Genomic DNA, 19,168 nt, shown 5'->3' on the forward strand with positions numbered 1-19,168 from the left:
CATTAATTTAATGCATTACAGGCACCTTCCTTCGCCACAGCACAGCAGCCGCAAGCACCACACACAGAGCTGCCCCAGTTGCCACAGCAGCAAACCCCAGAGCCCAGGGGGCTGCAGCATGCGCAGCTGCTCCTGTGGGTGGAGAGGCCCCAGTTAACACTCCTCCAGCGAGGCACAGGGATGCCTTCAGGGCTCAGTCTTTCTGCAGGAAAGACTTAGACCAGCCCTCTTCCCCAGCCTGGCTACGCTGGGCTGGCGCACTTACCAAGGCCATCCTTAGCTGTGTTCCATCTTAGCTCATCCTGGAGGAAAATCACAGGGCCTTTGCTGGAGACATGGGAGGCACCATCCTGAAGAGGATGCTCAGCACGCCTTTTACCCCCTACAGAGCAAAATAGGTGAGAAGATGTATAGCCCTGAAGGTCAAACTTTGTCCAGGTCAGCTTCTCAACACAAGAAGCTCTGAAGGCCAAGCCTTCCATGTGAATCAACATGGAATTAAGAGCCTATGAAGACCTCTGCCTTTTTGGCATAAGGGCAAGGGCCCTTCCTCAGGGAAAAGGAGCAGAAAATGCCTTGTCAAGCTGTCCATGGCTCAAGGGAACTAGTCCATAGCCTACGTGTCCTCCTACCCCCCAGCTTGGATGCTAGACACTTGTTGCCCCTTTGGATGGGGAAGCAGGAAGGCTAGGACACTTACTGGCTCTAGGAGGACAAGTGATGGTGCAGGACTCCTGTACAGACTGGTGGCACACAGAAGCACTGCAGTGCAGGTACACCTAGAAAGAATGGGACACAGCCTGGAATCACTCAGGTGAGATCTGTAGACAGGTGGTATCCTGGTGTGGTACACTGACCCTGGCCAGCAGCTAAGCACCCACACAGCCACTTCCTCAGCCCCCCTGCCCTGGCCCAGCAGGGTGAGGAGAGAATAGGAAGAGCAAAAGCAAGAAAACCCATAGCTGGAGAGAAAGACAGCTTGACAAGTGAAGGGGAAGGGGAGAGGGAAGAACAAAACCAAAGCACAGGTAATGCAAAGGCAAATCACCCACCCCGTTCACACAAGCATACTAAAGTCAGCCAGTCTCTGAGCATCAGCTACATAGGAAGACAAAATCCTCCAGTGTTTATTGCTGAGCATGGCATCATACAGCATGGAATGTCCCTTTGGCCAATATGGGTCAGCTGTCCCAGCTTCTAGCCTACCCCATGCCTACTGACTTGGGGCTGAGAAACAGCAAGGAGAAAAAGCCTCGATGCTGTGCAAGCACTATTCAGAAAATAACACACCAATGTTCTAGCTATCAACACTGTTTTAGCCACAAATCCAAAACCACAGCACCATATGGGCTGCTATGAGGAAAGTTAACTCCATCCCAGCCAGACCCACTGCACCTGATCACAGAAGAGAGAAGGCAGAAAGATTCCTTTGGCTTGCTTCACATACAGGCTGTAGCCTTGGAGCCCTCTGCTGCCTGCTGCAAGGCAGCTTTGATACCTTTACCATACACCTTCAAACTCTGTCAGATCTGGCATTACAGCACTTCTCCCTGACACCGGGGACACAGCTATCAAAGCACTACACTGTGACCACTGCTAGGTACAGCTGGGACCAGTTTTGAGTATTAATTGATCACAGGAGCACTGAGCAAACAGTACAAGGCATAGTGAACTTCTTGTGACTTAACTGCTCAGAGGCTCATGAGATTCAGAGCCCAGATGCTTCCCAGGTGCCAAAAGCTATTTTCAAGTCATTTTGGCCAAGAAATTTAGTTTAGAGAATACTGATTAGCATATTTAGAGCACACACCCTAAGCTAGTTCAACAGAAGAGCTTAGGCAGCAAGCTAGCACTTGCTAAAGTAGACCTACCCTTTCGGTAGTCTCATTTTCTGTCACACCCCTCCAGTGATGCATCTTACCTCTACCACATTTGTCTCAGGTAATAAAGAGTTTCTTGCATCAACCTCTCTCCTCCTGTTTCAGGAGGGGATTTTCCTAGTCTTTGGCCTTCCCTCCTCAAGAAGGCCAAGAGTGTCATAGTTATGAAGTGGTTCTTATTGCTCACACATGTTACTTATTCTCAATAGGAAGCTAGGCAACCAGGACAGGACCTTACCAGCCCAGAGAGCATCTCTTGGGAAGTGGAGTCCACAAAGGTGAATGTGTAGAGGGTGAAACGCTGGTAATGAGAGGGGAACAGTAGTTCTGAGGCAAGACTCAGAGGCACCAGCTGTGTCTGATAGTTGTCCCCTGCATAAGGGCACCTGAGAAGGAGAGGCCAGCAGTGAAAAAAGTGCAAGTCATTCCCCTGACTCAAAGCTATTTACAAGTCACTTACCCATCCACCAAAAGAGGCCACTGCAGCTGTTGCTGGGGATTGATACTTGGTGTGGCCCAGCAGTGGTGCAGGACCAAAACCAGGTCTGGGTCTGTTCTCTGAAGGACCTTGACTTCTACATAAACAGGGTCTCTCAGAGTCTTCACAACAGGATAGTCACTGTCAGTATAGTAGGAAGTATAGCTTCCATCTGGGACAGAAGAAACCCAAGAGCCATTTTAGACCAGGAGCAAACAGAAAGAGGCAACCTGAGAGCATCCTTCATAGCCATGTCAGTAAGTTCCCACCATGGCAGGGAAGAAGCTGTGTTGAGTTCACCCATCAATACTCCCTTATTACTCAGCAGAGACCAGAGCCCTGCACCAAAAGACCTGAGCAAGTCCTGTAAACCTCTCATACCTGAGGCAACATACAACTCCAAGGACAGAGGACCTGGCTGGGACACAGCAGGGAGTGGTGGCAATGTGAAGACCTGAACACTCAAGGGAATGAAGCTCCCAGTGATGGAGTAACTACAGCGGACATGTAACCTGGTGGGACAGGAAACCCCCAAATCAGGCAGATAAGAAAGGTCATTCCGATACGTCCTTTCCCCAAGATGGCAACATAATATTTGCTTTAATTAGTCATATCCCAAATCTTTCCTCCAACAGTTCCTTTTAACAAATACTTGAAACTGTCTTCAGAGTTCAGATTTGAGTCTGCAGAGTGTCACTGATCAGCACCAGCTTTTTTCCCCACTAAGTAGAGACATACCAGTCCTTAGCCTACTCCAGTGCCCTGTTGTGAATTCAGAGCTTGTGACAAGCAGGAATTTCTCTAGTGACATTGAACACAGTGGCACCCAGCAATACCACCCCCAGGGTATTACCTGAGAGTGCTATCCCTAGTGACAGAGCCAAGGCTCCCAGTCTTCACATCCCTGGATGCCACCAACTCATTCTCATATATGGCCTGGTCTCCAGTCACCTGGAATGACAGACCAGGCACTGTCACTGCAGTAAAGTCAAGCTGGATCAATGCCAGGCTGGAGAACAGCATTTGACCTCTGGAAGTCTCTAGGGTGCTCATTAAGTAGCCAAAGCCACATCAGGTTGTTCCAGGTCTGCAAGCTCCTGTTATTCCAGCCTAGTGACAGCTGCAGCTCTTACCTGAAAAGTGGTGCCACAGGCAGAGACTGGGAACTGGTACACAACAAAGGCATTGTTTTTCATGACAGGGATACAGCCAGTGCCGTGTCCACTGGCCAGTTGCACAGAGTCCAGGATAACGGGTGGCAGGGTCACATCCCGAGAGATGGTAATGGAAAACTGGCCATCTGGTGTGCAATGAGCTGTCACTGGAGGAAAAAGATATAATCAGTCTTGAGCTCAGGGAGAAAAGGGATGGAGAGGAGGCTGAAACATTACAGCAAAGACAAGGCCAGCAAGTCCTGCAAGTTCTCCTGCCTGTAACCCCCAAAACAAGTGCTAAGCACAGCAAGACAAGTGCAACCAGCTCCAACAGCAATACTGATTCTGGCCATAAACCCAGGTCTGTTGCAATATGCATGCAAGGGCTGGACACTTCAATGGGACAGAGTATTCTTGACAGCCAAAAACATAGCCCTAAGCCACCTGCAGGACTGGTACACACCAATCCTGTTCTGCCAGGGAAGTGAGGAATCCCAGTTTGCAGCTCCTCCAGGAGGAGGGGAAGACAGTTGCTCACGCTTACCTGTGTTACCAAAGTAACAAGGCTTCACCCTGTCCCTAGGTTCGTAGCAGCAGCCTCGCACTTCACAGTCTCCCCGGCTGATAGGCAAGGAGGCACATGGCAGCCGGTCTTGGCTGAGGACGGCAGAACAGACACTACTGCTTGGAGCATCCAGGGCTGGAAGAAACAGCAGGAGTTTGCAGCTAAAGCACAAAAGCAGGGGGACAAAGACACAGAGGACACTGGGGAAGGTGTCCTGGTGAGTCCGCATACAAATCAAGGGAAGTTAGACTCGGGTGAGGGTCAAACACATAGCCTGGAGCTGGCATGGAAGCCTGCTCAGAAGGGACCCGCATTTCCCTGAAACAGAGACTCCCCCTAAAGCCACATACAGGAGACTGGACTGCATGGGATCTGTCAAGATAAAGTGTTCTGGATCAACTCTGGTAGTTAGGAAAATCATTGTACCTAGTCTCTGGCTCAATCCCTGAACTTGCAGGGACTCATGCAGTCAGAATATGGCTAGGAGACACAAGGAACATTCACCTTCTGACCCTGCAAAGGAGGTACAAGGCCCCAGCAAGTTGGTGGCACCTGTGTCCAAACCCTTCTCCAGGGAAGTCTTCTGCACAGCAGAAAGTCCCCTTTCCCAGCTCCCAGACTGACTAGGAACAGCCATCCAAAACTAAGGACACTCATTGCTACAAGATCCAGGCAGGGTTTCCCAAGGAGCTGTCAGTCTTACCAGGAAGGTCCACAGGGCACCTGAGCAGCTTCTCTTCATGAAGAGTCTTTTGTCCAGCAGCATCTGTTCCTTCAAGCCCAACCAGCATGAGATAATTGCCATCCTGGGGGAGAGCCACACCAGTCAGGACAGCCAGAGCAGCAGTAGCCACAGTCCCAGCAGAACCCCTAAGGTCACTCACCCATTCAAAGACATAACAGCCACTATAGGAGACAGATACTTTCCTGGAGCCATCTGGAGTCCCAGATACCAAAAGCCCACAGTCAGAGTCATTCTGCAGAGCATGTGCCTTCCCCTCAGTATCTAGGGAAAGATGAGACAGCAGCAGGGGCTTCAGCATCCCATATTGAAGATAGAGTCCACTACAGTCCTACTTTTCTGTAGAAAACAAGGCCCTAGCCAGTATTAGGGTCTGGGCCAGCAGGGGTGTCTGAGAGAACCCAGCAGCCAAGACCATCTAGATCCAGGCACAGCACTCCACCAAAACCCTTGACTGCTGGGTCATGTAAACAGCCCCCTGGTTACATAAGATGCACTGAAGCTGTTAGACAACACTTCACATCCAAACCTGCCCCTTTCTCCTCATTCCAGGCATACCTCTGCACTATGCAAAGATACAGCAGTAAGAAAGCCTCTTGACACCACCCTCACTTACCCCAGGTAGTCAGCACAAAGGAAGCATTCCCTTCCCAGCCTGGAGGTAAAGTGAGCTGCAGGCTTTCTTGGCCACAAGCTAGCAGGGTAGGATCAGAAAAAACACTACCCTGAGCCCCCACAACCAAAGTAAGGCAACCAAGAAACCCCCAGAAGACCATAGCTCCAAATGCAGTCCTAGACTGCCCTGCAACACTCATCCCACTCTCTTGCTAAGGACCATGAAGCAGCAGCTCTTAGCCTAGCCCTTTTAAATTGTGGAGCCAGCTGGAATCAGAAATTCCTGAAGTGTCCAGGTGGACCCAGCCCAGCAGTTTAACACCTTCCATTGCCCTCACCTGCCTCTGAACCCATCACAGTCTGCTTGCACCCTTTGAAGCAAACCACAGGGCAAGAGCTGAGCTTATGTCAAGAGATGGGTCTGTATTCATACCACTAAGCTGAGAGGAGCTCATCTGTGCAATTTACTGTAGAGCTGCAGGAAGGTCTTCAAACCCTTTTTTCTCACCCTGAGTTCTTCCCACTGCTGGCCCATCCAGGAGACCCACCTGCTTTCAGGCTGAAGGAGGTTGTAGCAAGGTGGGTGTTGGTCTCTTCTCCCAAGTAACAAGCCATAGGACAAGAGGAAATGGCCTCAAGTTGCACCACGGGAAGTTTAGATTGGATATTAGGAAACATCTCTTCACTGAAAGGGTTGTCAAGCATTGGAACAGGCTGCCCAGGGAAGTGGTTGAGTCACCATCCCTGGAGGTATGTAAAAGACATGTAGATGTGATGCTTAGGACATGGTTTAGTGGTGGATTTGGCAGTGCTAGGTTAATGGTTGGACTTGATGATCTTAAAGGTCTTTTCCAACCTAAACGATTCTATGATGCCATGGTTCTATAGGCAGTGGAAAGCAGCCTGGCTGAGAGGAAACAGGCAGGTCTCTCTTCCTTGCATATCTCTTCCTCATCCATTCGATAGTTCTCACGCATTACAATGACCCAGCTGTAAGCACCAATTTAGCTAGCACCCAAGACCACCACAAACAGGACATGCAGAGGATGAAGATAGTGAGGCAAACATCTCTGTAGGCCACTAGCCTGAAGCTGATCATGACCCCAGCAAGCTAAAAGCTTCCTGGGATGTCCACCAGTAAAATCCTCTCCTCCTAACAGTTTTGAGCCTGGGAGACTGGGACAGACATAGCGGCAGTGTAGGGGTTGCCCTAGCTGTAGAAAGCTCTTAGAGACCCGTGGGAAGAAAAGGAGGTATTAAACACCACCACCAAGAAGTGCTGAGAAGAGAAGTACAAAATGCCCTGCACATTGTGGGACTGCCTCCAACAAGATCACTGTGTGTCTGGCCTGTACTGTGCACCGCATGTGGTACAAAATGGCAGTGCATGGAGGAGTGACTCAGTCAAAACATTCCTCCACAGAAGCTGAGCAGCATTTGCAGACAGCAGGGATATCCCCACCAAGCATCCCAGGGAGGAGGGCTGCTGGCTGCACAGTGGGCAGGAGTGGCATTTCGCAGTGCCACCTTCTGAACTGAGGTTCAAAAAGAGAAGGTGCAGGCAGCAAGCCTGCAGGAGATTCTACACCATGATGACAGATTTTCTTCAAGCTTGTGTTTTATTTTAGAAAAAAAATATGCAAAGCTACAACACTGGTAGCCTTTTCTTTGAATATCCCTAATATGTGCCTCCAACGAACTTAAAACCAAAGTTCCCAGGGAAGATGGAGAGGAGGGGATTTCAGCCTGGCCTTCCTGGACTTTCACATGGATGAAGAGGACAGATCAGCCCTGCCTGCTCTTAGTGTCTGCAAACAGAAGTGAGTATTCAGAAAACCCTTGCACACTACTGTGACATGAAAAGGCCCATGGCTTCCTGCAGGGAAAGGTCTGAATGACTAGTCTTACGGGTTTTCCTCCCTTGTAAATCACCAGTGTGTCTGCCAGGGTGGTGGGAATATTTCGAATATGATTTTTATCCTGATGAAAATGAGAAATCTTGAAAGTATTCCTAGTTCCAGGGCTTTTGCCCAAAGTATGTCGCAAACTGTGGGGCAGAGCTGAGAAGTGAGCCCTTGTCCCCAGGAATGAGGGAACTTCACAGGGAAGGTCATGAACGCTGGCAGCAGAGAGACCTCATGTAACAGTGCAAGCTCCCATGAACTCCACTTTCACCAGGTGGAAGTCCTAGAGCTACATGAACTTCCACGAACTGCCCTGGCAACGTCTGAGCTGATGCAGGAGTTTAGGCCAGCAGATCAGCAAGTGGCCCAAACTTGTTGGCAATTCAGTTTTTCCACCAAAGTATCAAGTACGGGTCTTTAAGAAGTGAAATGAGATTAAAAAAAACCAACTAGCAAATTATTGCACCTATGCGAGAGAGCAAGGATGACTTAAGAACTCATAGGGAAGCTACAGAAACTTTTGCAAGGGATGGAGACCTTCACTAGCACCGCTCAACAAAGGTGAAACTCACGTTAACACACTGCTGAACAGCAAACCCAGCACACTCCAACCAAGCACCCAGTCACCCAGGCCCCTCGCTAATTCCCACCAAGCCCTGCATCGCCTATCCTTGCAACACCTTCTGCTCAGTTGGATGAGATCTATCTGCCTGTGAAAGTGTCACAACTCAGGAGAGGCAGAGGGGTATGACCAGACTGAGCAAGCTAAGCACAAGTGCTGCAGCCCTGAGGGTCCTTTCTACCTGCCATTGCCACTGCCGTTGGGACCTTGCAGGTACACAGCCCCTGGAGTAATCTTGGGCAGGAAGGCTCCAGCTCTTTTTGAAGTCCTCGCAACACACCAGACATGCTCTGCAGCCTCCCAGAGCATCTCTGGCCCTTTGAGGGGAGCAGTTCCTCATATCAGAGTCAGACATCAACAAAACAGGAACTTGTGCATGCCAACTTCCATCAGTAGGTTGGGTGGGCTTCTTTGGTCACTGCAAGTGCAAGGACTAGTTGCCAGGTTGCACTAACCTATACTCAGCCTCTCACAAGTGCAGCTCTGTCTCAGCTTGGGAAGCCATTCCCCAGAGACCCTCTCAAGTTCTTGACTTCTCTCTTCTCTACCTGCTTCTCTCACTCTTTGTCTCCTCTAGGAGACCTTGAAGAGGTCAGAGCCCCAAGGTCTATTCCCCTTTTCTTATGTCTTTATCTTATCTCTCTCAACAAGTCCTTTCTTGTCTATTGTGATGTCTGGAGACCCTTCTGCTCTTGCTAGATGGATATTTTATATTTTCCTCTCTTGTGAGGCCAGACACCCCTAGGGAGAGAGACTGAGGCAATTGCTGTGCACTGAGGAGAACACGTCAGTATGTTCTTTGGACATCACATGCAGTGCAAACTCCACTTATAATGTCAGGAAGACATCAGGAACAAGCAAGGATGGCTCATCCCACTGAGAGCTTGTACAATCAATACTGAAGAACAGAAAATCTAAATGGCACTGAAGTACTTGGAAGATGCTCTCGTGACAGTGAATTTCTGGGAGTGCCTCAGTAGAAGAGTGCGCCCCTAGTGCGATCTCTTTAACAATGAACTTTAGGTGAAACAAAACAAGTTTTATGAGCACATTATAAATTTCTTAACCTCTGTTGGCCTCTGCAGTTGTTTGAGATAAGGCGTGTCGTCAATGCTCAGTTAACACTGAGAGAAGTCCTAGTTTCATAACACAGGGCAGTCTAACAAATGATTGACTAGTAACATTGACTAACTGAGCCACGTGATCCAAAACCTGCTGTTGAGCTAACATAGCTAACATAGCCAACATAGCCCTTCAGTATATAAACTCAGGTTCTGGCAGCCAGAGTCACTCCCTCCTGAGCCGCAGAAGCAAATGGAGCTCCTGGGAGCAGCCACTGTTGTCCTCCTGGTTTGCATTACTTGCCTGCTCTCATTCGCAGCATGGAGAGGGAGGTCTGGAAAGGGGAAGATGCCTCCAGGACCGGCTCCCCTTCCCATCCTAGGTAACGTGCTGCAGGTGAAACCAAAGAACTTGGCCAAAACCCTCCAGAAGGTAAGGCCACTTTCTTCTCTCTTACTTTCTTCTGTGGGCAAGAAATGTGTGGGACCTGTGCATGGGGACAACCTGTGGCCATAGCTTGATGAGTGTCAATCCCAGAGGAGCAGAAGGGTCATGGGGATCTCAGCTGCTCCCCCTCACCGCTGTTGCCATTGTTGTTCAGGGCCCGATAGCTGGGAACGCTTTCCACACCCACATTTATCATGAGAGGACCAAATCATGATGTTGCTGGTCTGTGAGGCTGCACTCCCTGCAGTGGGATGCAGCAGCAAGGCCACTTTTCAACTCCTCCTCCCTATCTGTTCTATGGCCATGTTCTCTCTTGCATTTTGACAGCTCAGTGAAGAGTATGGATCAGTGTTCACAGTGCACCTGGGCTCTAACCCAGTGGTGGTGCTGCATGGACATGATGTGGTGAAAGAAGCCTTGGTTGATCGTGCAGACGAGTTTGCTGCCAGAGGACACATGCCAATAGGAGACAGGGCTAATAATGGATTAGGTATGTTTGCTGACTGAGCTCCTTCTGAGGGGAAGGGCTGAAGGTGTGTTTGGCAGATTAGATCTGGAGCGTAACGTGCATGAGGGAAGACTGTGGGGAGTGGGTGGGTCCCCACCTGGAGAAGGGAAGGCAGAGTGGGCTGTAATTGCTGGCTTCCACCACCCAAAGAGGGCAGCAGAGAAATGGAGTCAGATTGATCTCAGCGATGGGCAGTGAAAGGGCAAGTGGCAACAGCCACCAGCTGCAGCAAGGGAAATTATGTGTGGATATGAATGATGAATTGTTCACAAGGAGGTTGGGTATGTGAAGGCCCAAAGCAGGTAGCTGGACTACAGAACCTCCAGAGATTGCCTCCAAACCACAGTACTCTATGAGACTACCATGTCAGTGCTCTCCCAGGGACAGGATTCACTGTCACTGTGAGCCTCTGTTCATCTCACACCCAGCACGCCCAAGCCAGGTCTTCCCTCTTCCTTCTTCCTCTGCAGGGATTGTTTTTAGCAACAACGAGGAGTGGTTACAAGTCCGGCGGTTTGCTCTCAGCACTCTGCGCAACTTTGGAATGGGGAAGAGGAGTATTGAAGAGAGGATCCAGGAAGAAACTGAGTACTTGCTGGAAGAGATCAACAAAACAAAGGGTATGGTCCATTTTTAATATAGCTTATGTTTGCAAAAACCCGATTGTATTAAGGGAGCCCATGTCTTTAGCATAGGATTGAAGTTCCTATGTGTTTGGTCCATGCACCAGCTACCCCTCATTACAAAGCAGTAAATCATTCCGTGATCACATATGGTTCTTTTTGGAGGACCCTTCTGTGTCACTCAGAGACTGTGATCTGATATTTCTACTAACAACCAGAGCTCAGGTTACCCACAGTAGCCATAAGTAGCCATAGTTTTGGGGTTTTTTTTATGGTTTGTAACTTTTCTGAAATCACAGGAACACCTTTTGACCCAACCTTCATGCTGAGCTGTGCTGTCTCCAATGTCATATGCTCCATCGTCTTTGGGAAACGATATGACTATAAAGACAAGAAGTTCCTGGCTCTGATGAACAACATGAACAACATCTTTGAGATGATGAACTCTCACTGGGGACAGGTACATTCAGTAGCCATTTCACAGTGGCAACATTCTCGCAGGGGAGCAGGAGGCCTCCCTCCCAATGAAGTCCCATTTCAGTCTTCTAACTAGGACCTCATCAATGCTGTGTTGCACAGGAGGGAATTCATTCAAGAGCAAGAAGCACCCTCACCAATGGAGTTGGCTTTGCCAGCTAAGTGCAGCTTCCTCCTAGTCCTGAACACCCTTCTTCTCCACCTCTAAGGTTCCTACTACTACTATGCAAGCCCCTACCGTCCTGTCAGACTGCCAGCCTCATAGCCATTCTGCTTGGCTCAGTTGAAAGGGTTGTGGCCTTCCTAGGCTTTTTGCTAAAATCAAAGGATGGGGCAATGGTCATGCTACGGACCTTCCTGTTTCTTTCCTTCCAGCTCTACCAGATGTTCTCAAAGATCCTGGATTACTTGCCTGGCCCACACAACAACATATTCACAGAATTTGATGCTCTAAAAGCCTTTGTGTCAGAGGAGGTGAAGATGCACCAAGCCTCCCTAGATCCCAGATCCCCTCAGGATTTCATCGACTGCTTTCTCAGAAAAATGCAGGAGGTAAGGAGACAGCATACAGCCCCAGCTCACCCCCAAACATACCTACGCTGAGCCCCTTCCCTCTCCTCAGTAACACAGACATTGGGATGACCCCTTCCCAGGCAGCTGGGCTGTGCAGTGGGAAAACACCAACAATACCCTAGATATTGCCTGTGCTAGAGCTTATAGCTCTGGGTCTGCACACTCACCAGCCACTACCTGCACCTGCTTGTACAGCAAGACCTTCATCTGCTCTCACCAAAACACAGGGACACTTGCAGTCTGGTCTTGCAGTTCTTTCACTGGAAAGCAGTTGGCATAGCAAGGGCAAACAGGCAGCTATGTACCATTCAGTGCACAGCTTGAAAGAAGGTTGGTCTGGGGTTGAGCTTACTGCACAAAGATGGCATTGCAATGTCCCAGATGGCTGCTGCACCTTAGCAGAGAAATACAACAGCTCTAGGTGAAAAGGAAGGCCTGGGATGACGCAAGAAAGGGCCACTTTTCTCAGCTCAGCCAGAGAAACAGCCCAGCCTTTTCTCTAGGAGAAAGAGCATCCCAATTCCAGTTTCCACATGAAGAACCTGATAACCAGCGCCTTTGACTTGTTCATTGCCGGAACTGAGACAACTAGCACCACTGTAAGATATGGGCTTCTGCTTCTTCTCAAACACCCGAAGATACAAGGTACCAGTCTGTGACCTCTTCCTCTCTAGCTATTCCCCTGGGCTGGGTACGTGGCTAACATCATAGCCTTCTCCCAACTTTTCTCCTCTCTCTCATATTTTACCCAAATGGGCAAAGTCCTTGCACTGTCATTCCCCGGGGTGGCCGTTAGAGATGCCTCAGCTTTACTGGCATCAGCAGCAGCTGCACTCCCCTCACATCCAGGGACTTGACTGTGTCCACATCTTTATCTCCCAGTACTCCTATTTAGCCAAGTCACTAGGAGGACATTGTTTGCATGGGCTGCAGTGGAGCTGTGTTCTAGTCAACACCAAAACCAACATCAAAACTCCTGTGATCTGTGGACAGCTTAGGGAAACTTGTTTAGGTAGGTTTTGTTTTATTTACCCATTTTACGGTTTGTACCTCTCATGGCAGAGAAAGTTCAGGAAGAGATTGACCAGGTAGTAGGACAATCACGAAGACCTTGTGTGGCTGACCGGACCCAGATGCCCTACACAGATGCAGTGGTTCATGAAATCCAGCGCTTCATCTCCCTCATCCCCCTGAGTCTCCCTCACACTGTGACCAAAGACACCTGCTTCAGAGAGTACGTCATTCCCAAGGTTAGTGGGCAAGCTCCCTCAAGTTCAACAAGGTGGCAGCACGTTTGTTCTTAGACTGTTAGTTACAAGCCAGAAACTAGAAATGCTGTGGCCTGACCTCATTGTCACCCAGTCCTTCATGAAGGTTTTGTCCTCAGGCTCCTGTAGCTCACTTGCAATCCCTTGTTGACGCTCCATGGGCCAAGACTGGAACAGTAGCTCTGCCCCACACACCTTTGCTCACTTGCTCTGCAGCTTTACCTATCTGCAGAAACACAGTGGGTTCACAAAATACAGAGCAGTGACTCCTCACACAAAAGGCAGCAAAGCCGAGGAACTGCTCACCACCATCCAGGAGAGCCTGTGCGCATGCTTGGAAGCAAAGTCAGTTGGTTATTGAGCACAGAAAGCCCCTGAGCCACAAAGGGCTGGAGGCTATGTTTGCATTCAAGGGAACAAGCAAAACCTCTTTGCCCTGTTCTTACATGCTTCTTGAGGCTGTCACTGCTGGCCACTGCCAGAGGCAGGCTGATGGGCTAGAGCAACCCATGGCCTGGCCTGGCCCGTTGCAGCAATGCTCATTGCTCTTCTGGGTGACCGTGTACAGCAGGGGAACAGCAGCACACGGGCTGTTGGTGTTTTGATTTTCATCTGTCCGTAAAATCAAAAGGCATGACCCGGGGAACTGCTCAGCTTCCAGCAGAGGGCTCTTGTGTCATCACTGCTGGATTATTTATCCCACCCCTCCATCAATGGCTGCTCAGAAAGAGGGAAGGAAGAGGATCGTGACAGGAGAAATTTGTCAGGAGAGGGGAGGAGAGCTTCATTTCAACAACCTCATGCGCTTTTGCTTTTCGGGGCTCGCAGAAAAGAAGGAACATAGTGCATCTACAAGTTCATTATTGTGAAACACTAAGAAAGAGGAAGAATTAGGTGGGGTATCCCCAGATGACCAGAGCAAGGTGAGGATAAATGGTCTGAAAGTGAGAGGGAGCATTCAGGAGGAGCAGCCAACAACTGTCCCTGCTGTGACATCTAGCAGGGTCGACCTAAAGCTGCCTTCCCAAAGGAAGAGTCCCCAAAAGGAAACCAAAGGCACTGGTAGGGCTGTGCTGGGAAGCTCAGTCTTAACTTGGCAGGCAGCCAGATTAAGTGATCTAACTTGCTTCCCCTTCATGTTCTGCTCTTCTCCTTGTGTTACCTCAGGGCACCACAATCTTTCCCATCCTCAGTTCTGTCCTCCATGACAGTAAAGAGTTTCCAAACCCAAATGAGTTCAACCCTGGACATTTCTTGAACAAGAATGGCACCTTTAGGAAGAGCGAGTTCTTCATGCCCTTCTCAGCAGGTAAAGAGCAGGCTTTCTCTCTCTTCCTCTCTCTGTTGATGTCCTCCTCTGGGGACCACCCTGCCTTTCCCTATAACACACACTCCCTCTTCCCAGCATGGTCCCACTGGTGCTTCCCTGGGGCTCACGGCTCTCTGGATAATTTCTCCCTGCTGTTCCTTTCCCCAGCTGCATCTCCCATCTTGTTCGGGCCTGGTGGCTTCTCAGACCTCCTACTAGGAGTTGCCGATGTAATGAAGTGAATGGGACCCATCGACAGTTTCTACAACACCTGTCACCTTCCTACACAACCACCAAAGTCATCCTTAACCAACCTGTCTTTCTGTGGTAGCTTCACTTTTCCCCAGCACCTCTTAAGTATCTCTCAGGCTACATGCAACCACTCTGCTACCAATAGCCCCAGCCCTCTGCTTTCTCACCCGTGCTTTATGTCACCTTGCACTCTCTCATGTTGCCTCTTGTGATGCCTCCTCCATGTTTAAGACTTCTCCTGCTCCTGTTCTTCCTTCACACACCCAACCAAATTGCCAAGGGTCTTTCTCCAACAAACTCTTCTCTTGCAAATGTCCTTAGTAATCCTGACAGTCATCTCACTGCTGCAGCTGTATCTGGTAAATAAAGCTGTGCAACGCATCTGCTTAGTACAAACTCTGGTCTACTCAGCAACGCCTGCTGAGCACTATTTGCTGTTTTCACTTCCAGGGAAGCGAATATGCCCTGGAGAGGGCCTGGCACGCATGGAGATATTCTTACTCGTGGCCACGATCCTGCAGAACTTTACCTTGAAGCCTGTCGTTGACCCCCAGGAACTCAACATAACCCCGACACTGAGTGGGACAGGCAATGTACCTCCTGCCTACCAGCTCTGTGCTCTCCCTCGCTGAAAAGCACAAAACCACTCTCCACAGTGTCCTGAGCCTGGCTACTCCTTTACATCTCCCTTACTAAAACCAACGGCAGGAGCATTGGCCCACCTTTCCAAGGCCTCCAGGAAGACAGCCCAAACACAGGTACATGCACAGACTAGACACCTTCAAAGCCTCCCAGAACTGCTCTGCCACACTGCAGGGAGGCCCTGTGTGGCATTGCATCCTGTTGCACTGACACTCTGTCCACGGGCTCGTTGAGTGCAGTGGCTGCATCAAACAGCTGGTTTTCTCACAAACACAGCTCCCATGGCTGCCCACAGCCTGCTTCTCCGACAGCACGTGTCCCACCAAGAGCAGCGTGCTTTGCAGGCAGATAGCACTGACTGTGTGTATGTTAATGACCCAATAAAGAAAAATCTATTTATGAGGATTTGAGCCATTATTTTCTTCGGGCTGGGGCAGCACCCACATCCGCTGCTCCACTGCAGAGTAGGTCTGCAGCACCTGTGGCCAGCACCCTGTGGGAAGGGCTGTCCCTCCTGGGGCAAGGGCCCTGCCTGCTTCATCCACCGGACCCACTGCTGCTGGCTGCAAGGAGCCTCTGGCCAGTCGCAGCACAATACCAGTCGGGAAGGCTCACGGTGTGGGAGGAGAAGGGGGTCCTGCAGCCTGGGGGCTATCAGCAGCTCTGTCTGCCATTACTGGGACTGCCAATCCTGCTGCCCACAGCCAGGTGAAGGATAGCTGCAACATCCCTCCTGGAGGAGAGCACTCCCCCCCAGTTCAGAGGCTGAAGCTCCAGCTGCCTTCACCCCCTCGATGGGACCTCTGGCTGCTCCTGGGGGCTCCTCTCATTTCTCAGGCACTCTATGGCCTAGCCTTTCCACAAGCTGGGAGCACCTTCCCTATGGCTCCTCTCTGTCCTCCTCCCACCATCTCCCCCAGGCCTTCTGTGCTCCTCGAGGCATTTGCCAGCACAACCCTGCCTGTCACTGTGGCCACTCAGCACCCCCACATGAATCAAGATGGGGCTGCTGAGGAGATCATTTCTCTGGATGGTGTCTCCTGCCTGAATTGCACTCCCACCCCACCTTCCAGCTGAAATGCCAAGGTACAGAGGAGAGAACAGCGTGAGTGAGAGGCCATTGCAGGTAAGGAACAGCTGAGAACTAAGGGAAGTTGCCATCACGTGGGCTAAGTTCTGCAGCTGGAGTTGCATTCTCCTTCCAGTTTTCCTGGGCATATCACTTCATCTCACTTATGGTCTGGGCCTCTTCTACCAAATGAAAAGGAGAGTGCATCCCTGTCTGCAGGCTGTTGCGAGGAGCTCAGGCACCTGAGTGACGGGGACTCCAACCAACTCTCTGGCTGCTCTTTTCTATCATCAGTGTCACTGCAAGGATTTAGATGTTCTTTATTAAAAGGAATTCATTTAGGAGGACAGCAAAACCATCTCTCCCAGAGAGCTTGGAATTCCAGGGGAATCTGATTTTGCTTCCGCATTTCAGAGGCATCATTGCAAACAAGTTCTTTCCCCATCCAAAGTCTCTTCGTCCTGTTCTCCATAGAATTTAATGTATGCACAAAGAGAAAACTCTCTTGTTCATAAACTGAAACTGTGTGACCCCTGGTGTCCAGGAAAAGGATTGTGTCTGTTATTTCTGGCCCCAGCCACGCTTTGGTGTTTTTCTTTCAGTGATAGGGCGAATGGTTTTCATAAATGGATTCCACCACAGGTGGCTCTCTTCTGGGCTTCTTCGTCCTCATGGGCTTTGGTTGTGTTTGGATGTCTGGTTTGCGGTGTTTGTCTTGGTCTTCATTTACATAGATATTTGTTGTCCCCTGCATGATGGTCATATTAAAGTCCTAGAGGCAAAATACAATTTCTGTGATGGTTGTCACAAAGTACTCAGAGACCTTGTGAGTACTGCAGAGAATACAGCATGCAAGAATTCCCACCTCCCTTTGGAAACATTTAGCAGTATTTTGAAGAAAATGTCATATTTGTTCACATCTCAGGTTCATCCCTCCTTCTCCCTCCATTTTTGTCCATGCAGGATGCAGCTCTAATGCCTGTGTACTCTAAAACAATGGCAAACCATTGCTGGCTTCTCATCTGGGATTGCACCAAATGGACAGACATGCAACCAGAAACAGCAGTCATGTAGGAGCCCCAGGGAAGCATGGGGAGAGAGATTACCATGAGCTCTCTATTAGTCTAGGACTACCCTTAAAGCCAGTCCTGCATTTAGTAACTCACTCAGCAGCATGTGTGCTGTGTTGAGAATCAGTTAATAGATGACTTACGTCTGGAGGTCTGGGAGGGGATGATTCATATTCATGTTCTTCATGGCCATCATGATGTTGATTCGTCTGAAGCAATGAACAAAACAGTGACAAACAACATCTATCTACCATTCACAAACAACTGCATAAGAAGCACAGGGCAGTGAGAAAATATTCTGTTACTAAACAGCTCCAGAACTCAGGACGTACTCAGGGGATAAATAACCACACAAGGGATAATACTGAGGATAATATCCAACATATTCTAAGCTGGATCCCAAAATGCTCTTTCATTTGGAACAATCACAGAGTCCACTTGATGCCTACCCATGGGAATGACCTTGCAGAGGGGAAATCTCAATGCCTGAGTGTGGCCCTTATCAGAACATCCAAAATCTATCTGGTCTTTTAGCACAGGGGAAAACCCTCACTTTCACATTTACACCCAGAAAAAGAAAAAAGAAATAAAAAATATGATGTTAGCCAACAACAACTACAGGGAAATCATCTCCCTCGGTAGTGCTACACCTTCCTTTCTAAAGTAAGGAAACAAAGATGCATGCACATACTAGAGCTGGTTAAAAACATCTGTAAAGTGGCAGGGGAAGGGAACGGCCCTTTTAGGTAGAACTGTCAATGTCTGGCTGCCGGACTGCTTCATGGCATTCTTCCTCTATAGGCAGGTTGACTGTCTCTTTGGTGGTGTGGGCGATTTTTCCCAGAGGAAGGAAGCGTGATGCTACAGAAACCCCTAACTCTGCCCCAGCACTGGGGAGGTAGGCAGAGCACGAAGACCCACCCCATGGGCTGGAACAGAGGAAAAAGGTGGCGGCCAAGCTAAACATACTACGAAACACCTTGGCAGCGTTTCTGGAGCTAAGTAACACCATTTTGGAGTGAGAGGATCCCTAAATGAATTATTTACTGTGGGAAATGACAGAGAAATCCACTGAAGAACAGTGGCGATAGTTTGGTTTTTTATTTCCTGCTAGTTACCAGACCACTTTGCAGTGCCCCTTCAGTATTTTCACATGAATTTCTCTTTTATCCTTATGAACCTTCAACTCCTAGGCTGAGGTCCAGCCTTTGAGAGACAGAGCAGAGACAGTTTGAGTGCCAAGGGATGTGGTCCTGAACTTCCCGAGAGCTGCAGAGGGTGCTGAATGAGGCTTCTGATGTGGAGGTCTAGGCTTGGAAGTAGCAAGGCACCCAGGAGATGGAAGGTAGTCACCTGATTCCAGCTGTAGTTCTTCCACTGGAGAAGACAGACCACTGCCAAGACGACTGCAAGGACCAAGGCCAGAATGCTGGGTATCCCTGCGGCTACGCCAACCAACCACGGCTCATACTAACTTACAAAGAAAGACAGTCAGGTCAAATGCAAGCAGTGTGATCCTTTAACTCTGTGCTTAGTAGCTGAGCAAGTGGCTACCATACAACAGCAATAAAATCCAATGTGAGGAACAAAACTGCAGCCCTGGATCAAAACAGTGGCATCCAGCCCAGCTGTACTGCACACTGGGATGGACAGGGGAAGCAGAGATTTGATTTCAGAAGGAAAACATTCCACATAATCGATTGCATTATATAATGAAACAAACTCTTACCCCAGAAGAACAATCTGCCTGGACAGTTGTGCTTCCAGATGTATGTGCAGAAGTCTAGAAATAAGATGGTTATAGAACATTTACAAAAAAGTGTTTCATACAAAGCAAGCAAGGAGAGAGGCTAAGTGAGGAGTTGCAAAACTCCAGTAACAGCATGTGGTCAATAACACATGGAGCAT

The 19,168-nt window shown here is 49.4% G+C and overlaps 2 protein-coding genes across 3 annotated transcripts; one reads left to right on the forward strand and one right to left on the reverse strand.

Annotated features, from left to right (window-relative positions):
- Positions 1–7: 7 nt before the first annotated feature.
- Positions 8–5,634, reverse strand: LOC140655774 (zona pellucida sperm-binding protein 4-like). Its single transcript, XM_072870672.1, has 12 exons — positions 5,436–5,634; positions 4,962–5,083; positions 4,781–4,883; positions 4,057–4,212; positions 3,492–3,679; positions 3,212–3,309; positions 2,740–2,870; positions 2,341–2,530; positions 2,119–2,266; positions 701–779; positions 266–382; positions 8–132 (listed from the first exon to the last, which is right to left on the reverse strand). The coding sequence occupies exons 1-12, from the start codon at positions 5,632–5,634 to the stop codon at positions 8–10; spliced, it is 1,656 nt and encodes a 551-aa protein (XP_072726773.1).
- A 1,524-nt stretch (positions 5,635–7,158) lies between these two features.
- LOC140655335 (cytochrome P450 2C9-like) lies at positions 7,159–15,428 on the forward strand. Of its 2 annotated transcripts, XM_072869713.1 has the most exons (10): positions 7,159–7,254; positions 9,342–9,454; positions 9,797–9,959; positions 10,448–10,597; positions 10,900–11,060; positions 11,453–11,629; positions 12,154–12,295; positions 12,713–12,900; positions 14,086–14,227; positions 14,930–15,428. In XM_072869713.1, exons 1-10 carry the CDS (start codon positions 7,206–7,208, stop codon positions 15,109–15,111), a joined length of 1,467 nt encoding a protein of 488 aa, XP_072725814.1. In that variant the 5' UTR covers positions 7,159–7,205; the 3' UTR covers positions 15,112–15,428. The 2 variants fall into 2 exon arrangements, with proteins under 2 accessions (XP_072725814.1, XP_072725813.1); XM_072869712.1 differs by lacking the exon at positions 7,159–7,254 and having other exon boundaries at positions 9,234–9,454.
- Positions 15,429–19,168: the final 3,740 nt, after the last annotated feature.

Source organism: Ciconia boyciana, chromosome 8, assembly GCF_034638445.1.
Source record: "Ciconia boyciana chromosome 8, ASM3463844v1, whole genome shotgun sequence".
Classification (NCBI taxonomy): Eukaryota; Metazoa; Chordata; class Aves; order Ciconiiformes; family Ciconiidae; genus Ciconia; species Ciconia boyciana.

What these genes read in the sequence shown, in the direction of transcription:
- LOC140655774 (XM_072870672.1), bottom strand. Translation starts at nt 5,634, where the DNA reads ATGAGTGTTGCAGGGCAGTCTAGGACTGCATTTGGAGCTATGGTCTTC. An exon ending in GGAGTTGTATGTTGCCTCAG is followed by an intron (nt 2,531 to 2,739) that starts GTATGAGAGGTT and finishes CTTCTGTCCCAG; the next exon opens with ATGGAAGCTATACTTCCTAC. An exon ending in AAGAGATGCTCTCTGGGCTG is followed by an intron (nt 780 to 2,118) that starts GTAAGGTCCTGT and finishes CATTCTTTCTAG; the next exon opens with GTGTACCTGCACTGCAGTGC.
- LOC140655335 (XM_072869712.1), top strand. Translation starts at nt 9,275, where the DNA reads ATGGAGCTCCTGGGAGCAGCCACTGTTGTCCTCCTGGTTTGCATTACT. An exon ending in TTCTCAGAAAAATGCAGGAG is followed by an intron (nt 11,630 to 12,153) that starts GTAAGGAGACAG and finishes CCTTTTCTCTAG; the next exon opens with GAGAAAGAGCATCCCAATTC. An exon ending in GAGAGTACGTCATTCCCAAG is followed by an intron (nt 12,901 to 14,085) that starts GTTAGTGGGCAA and finishes GTGTTACCTCAG; the next exon opens with GGCACCACAATCTTTCCCAT.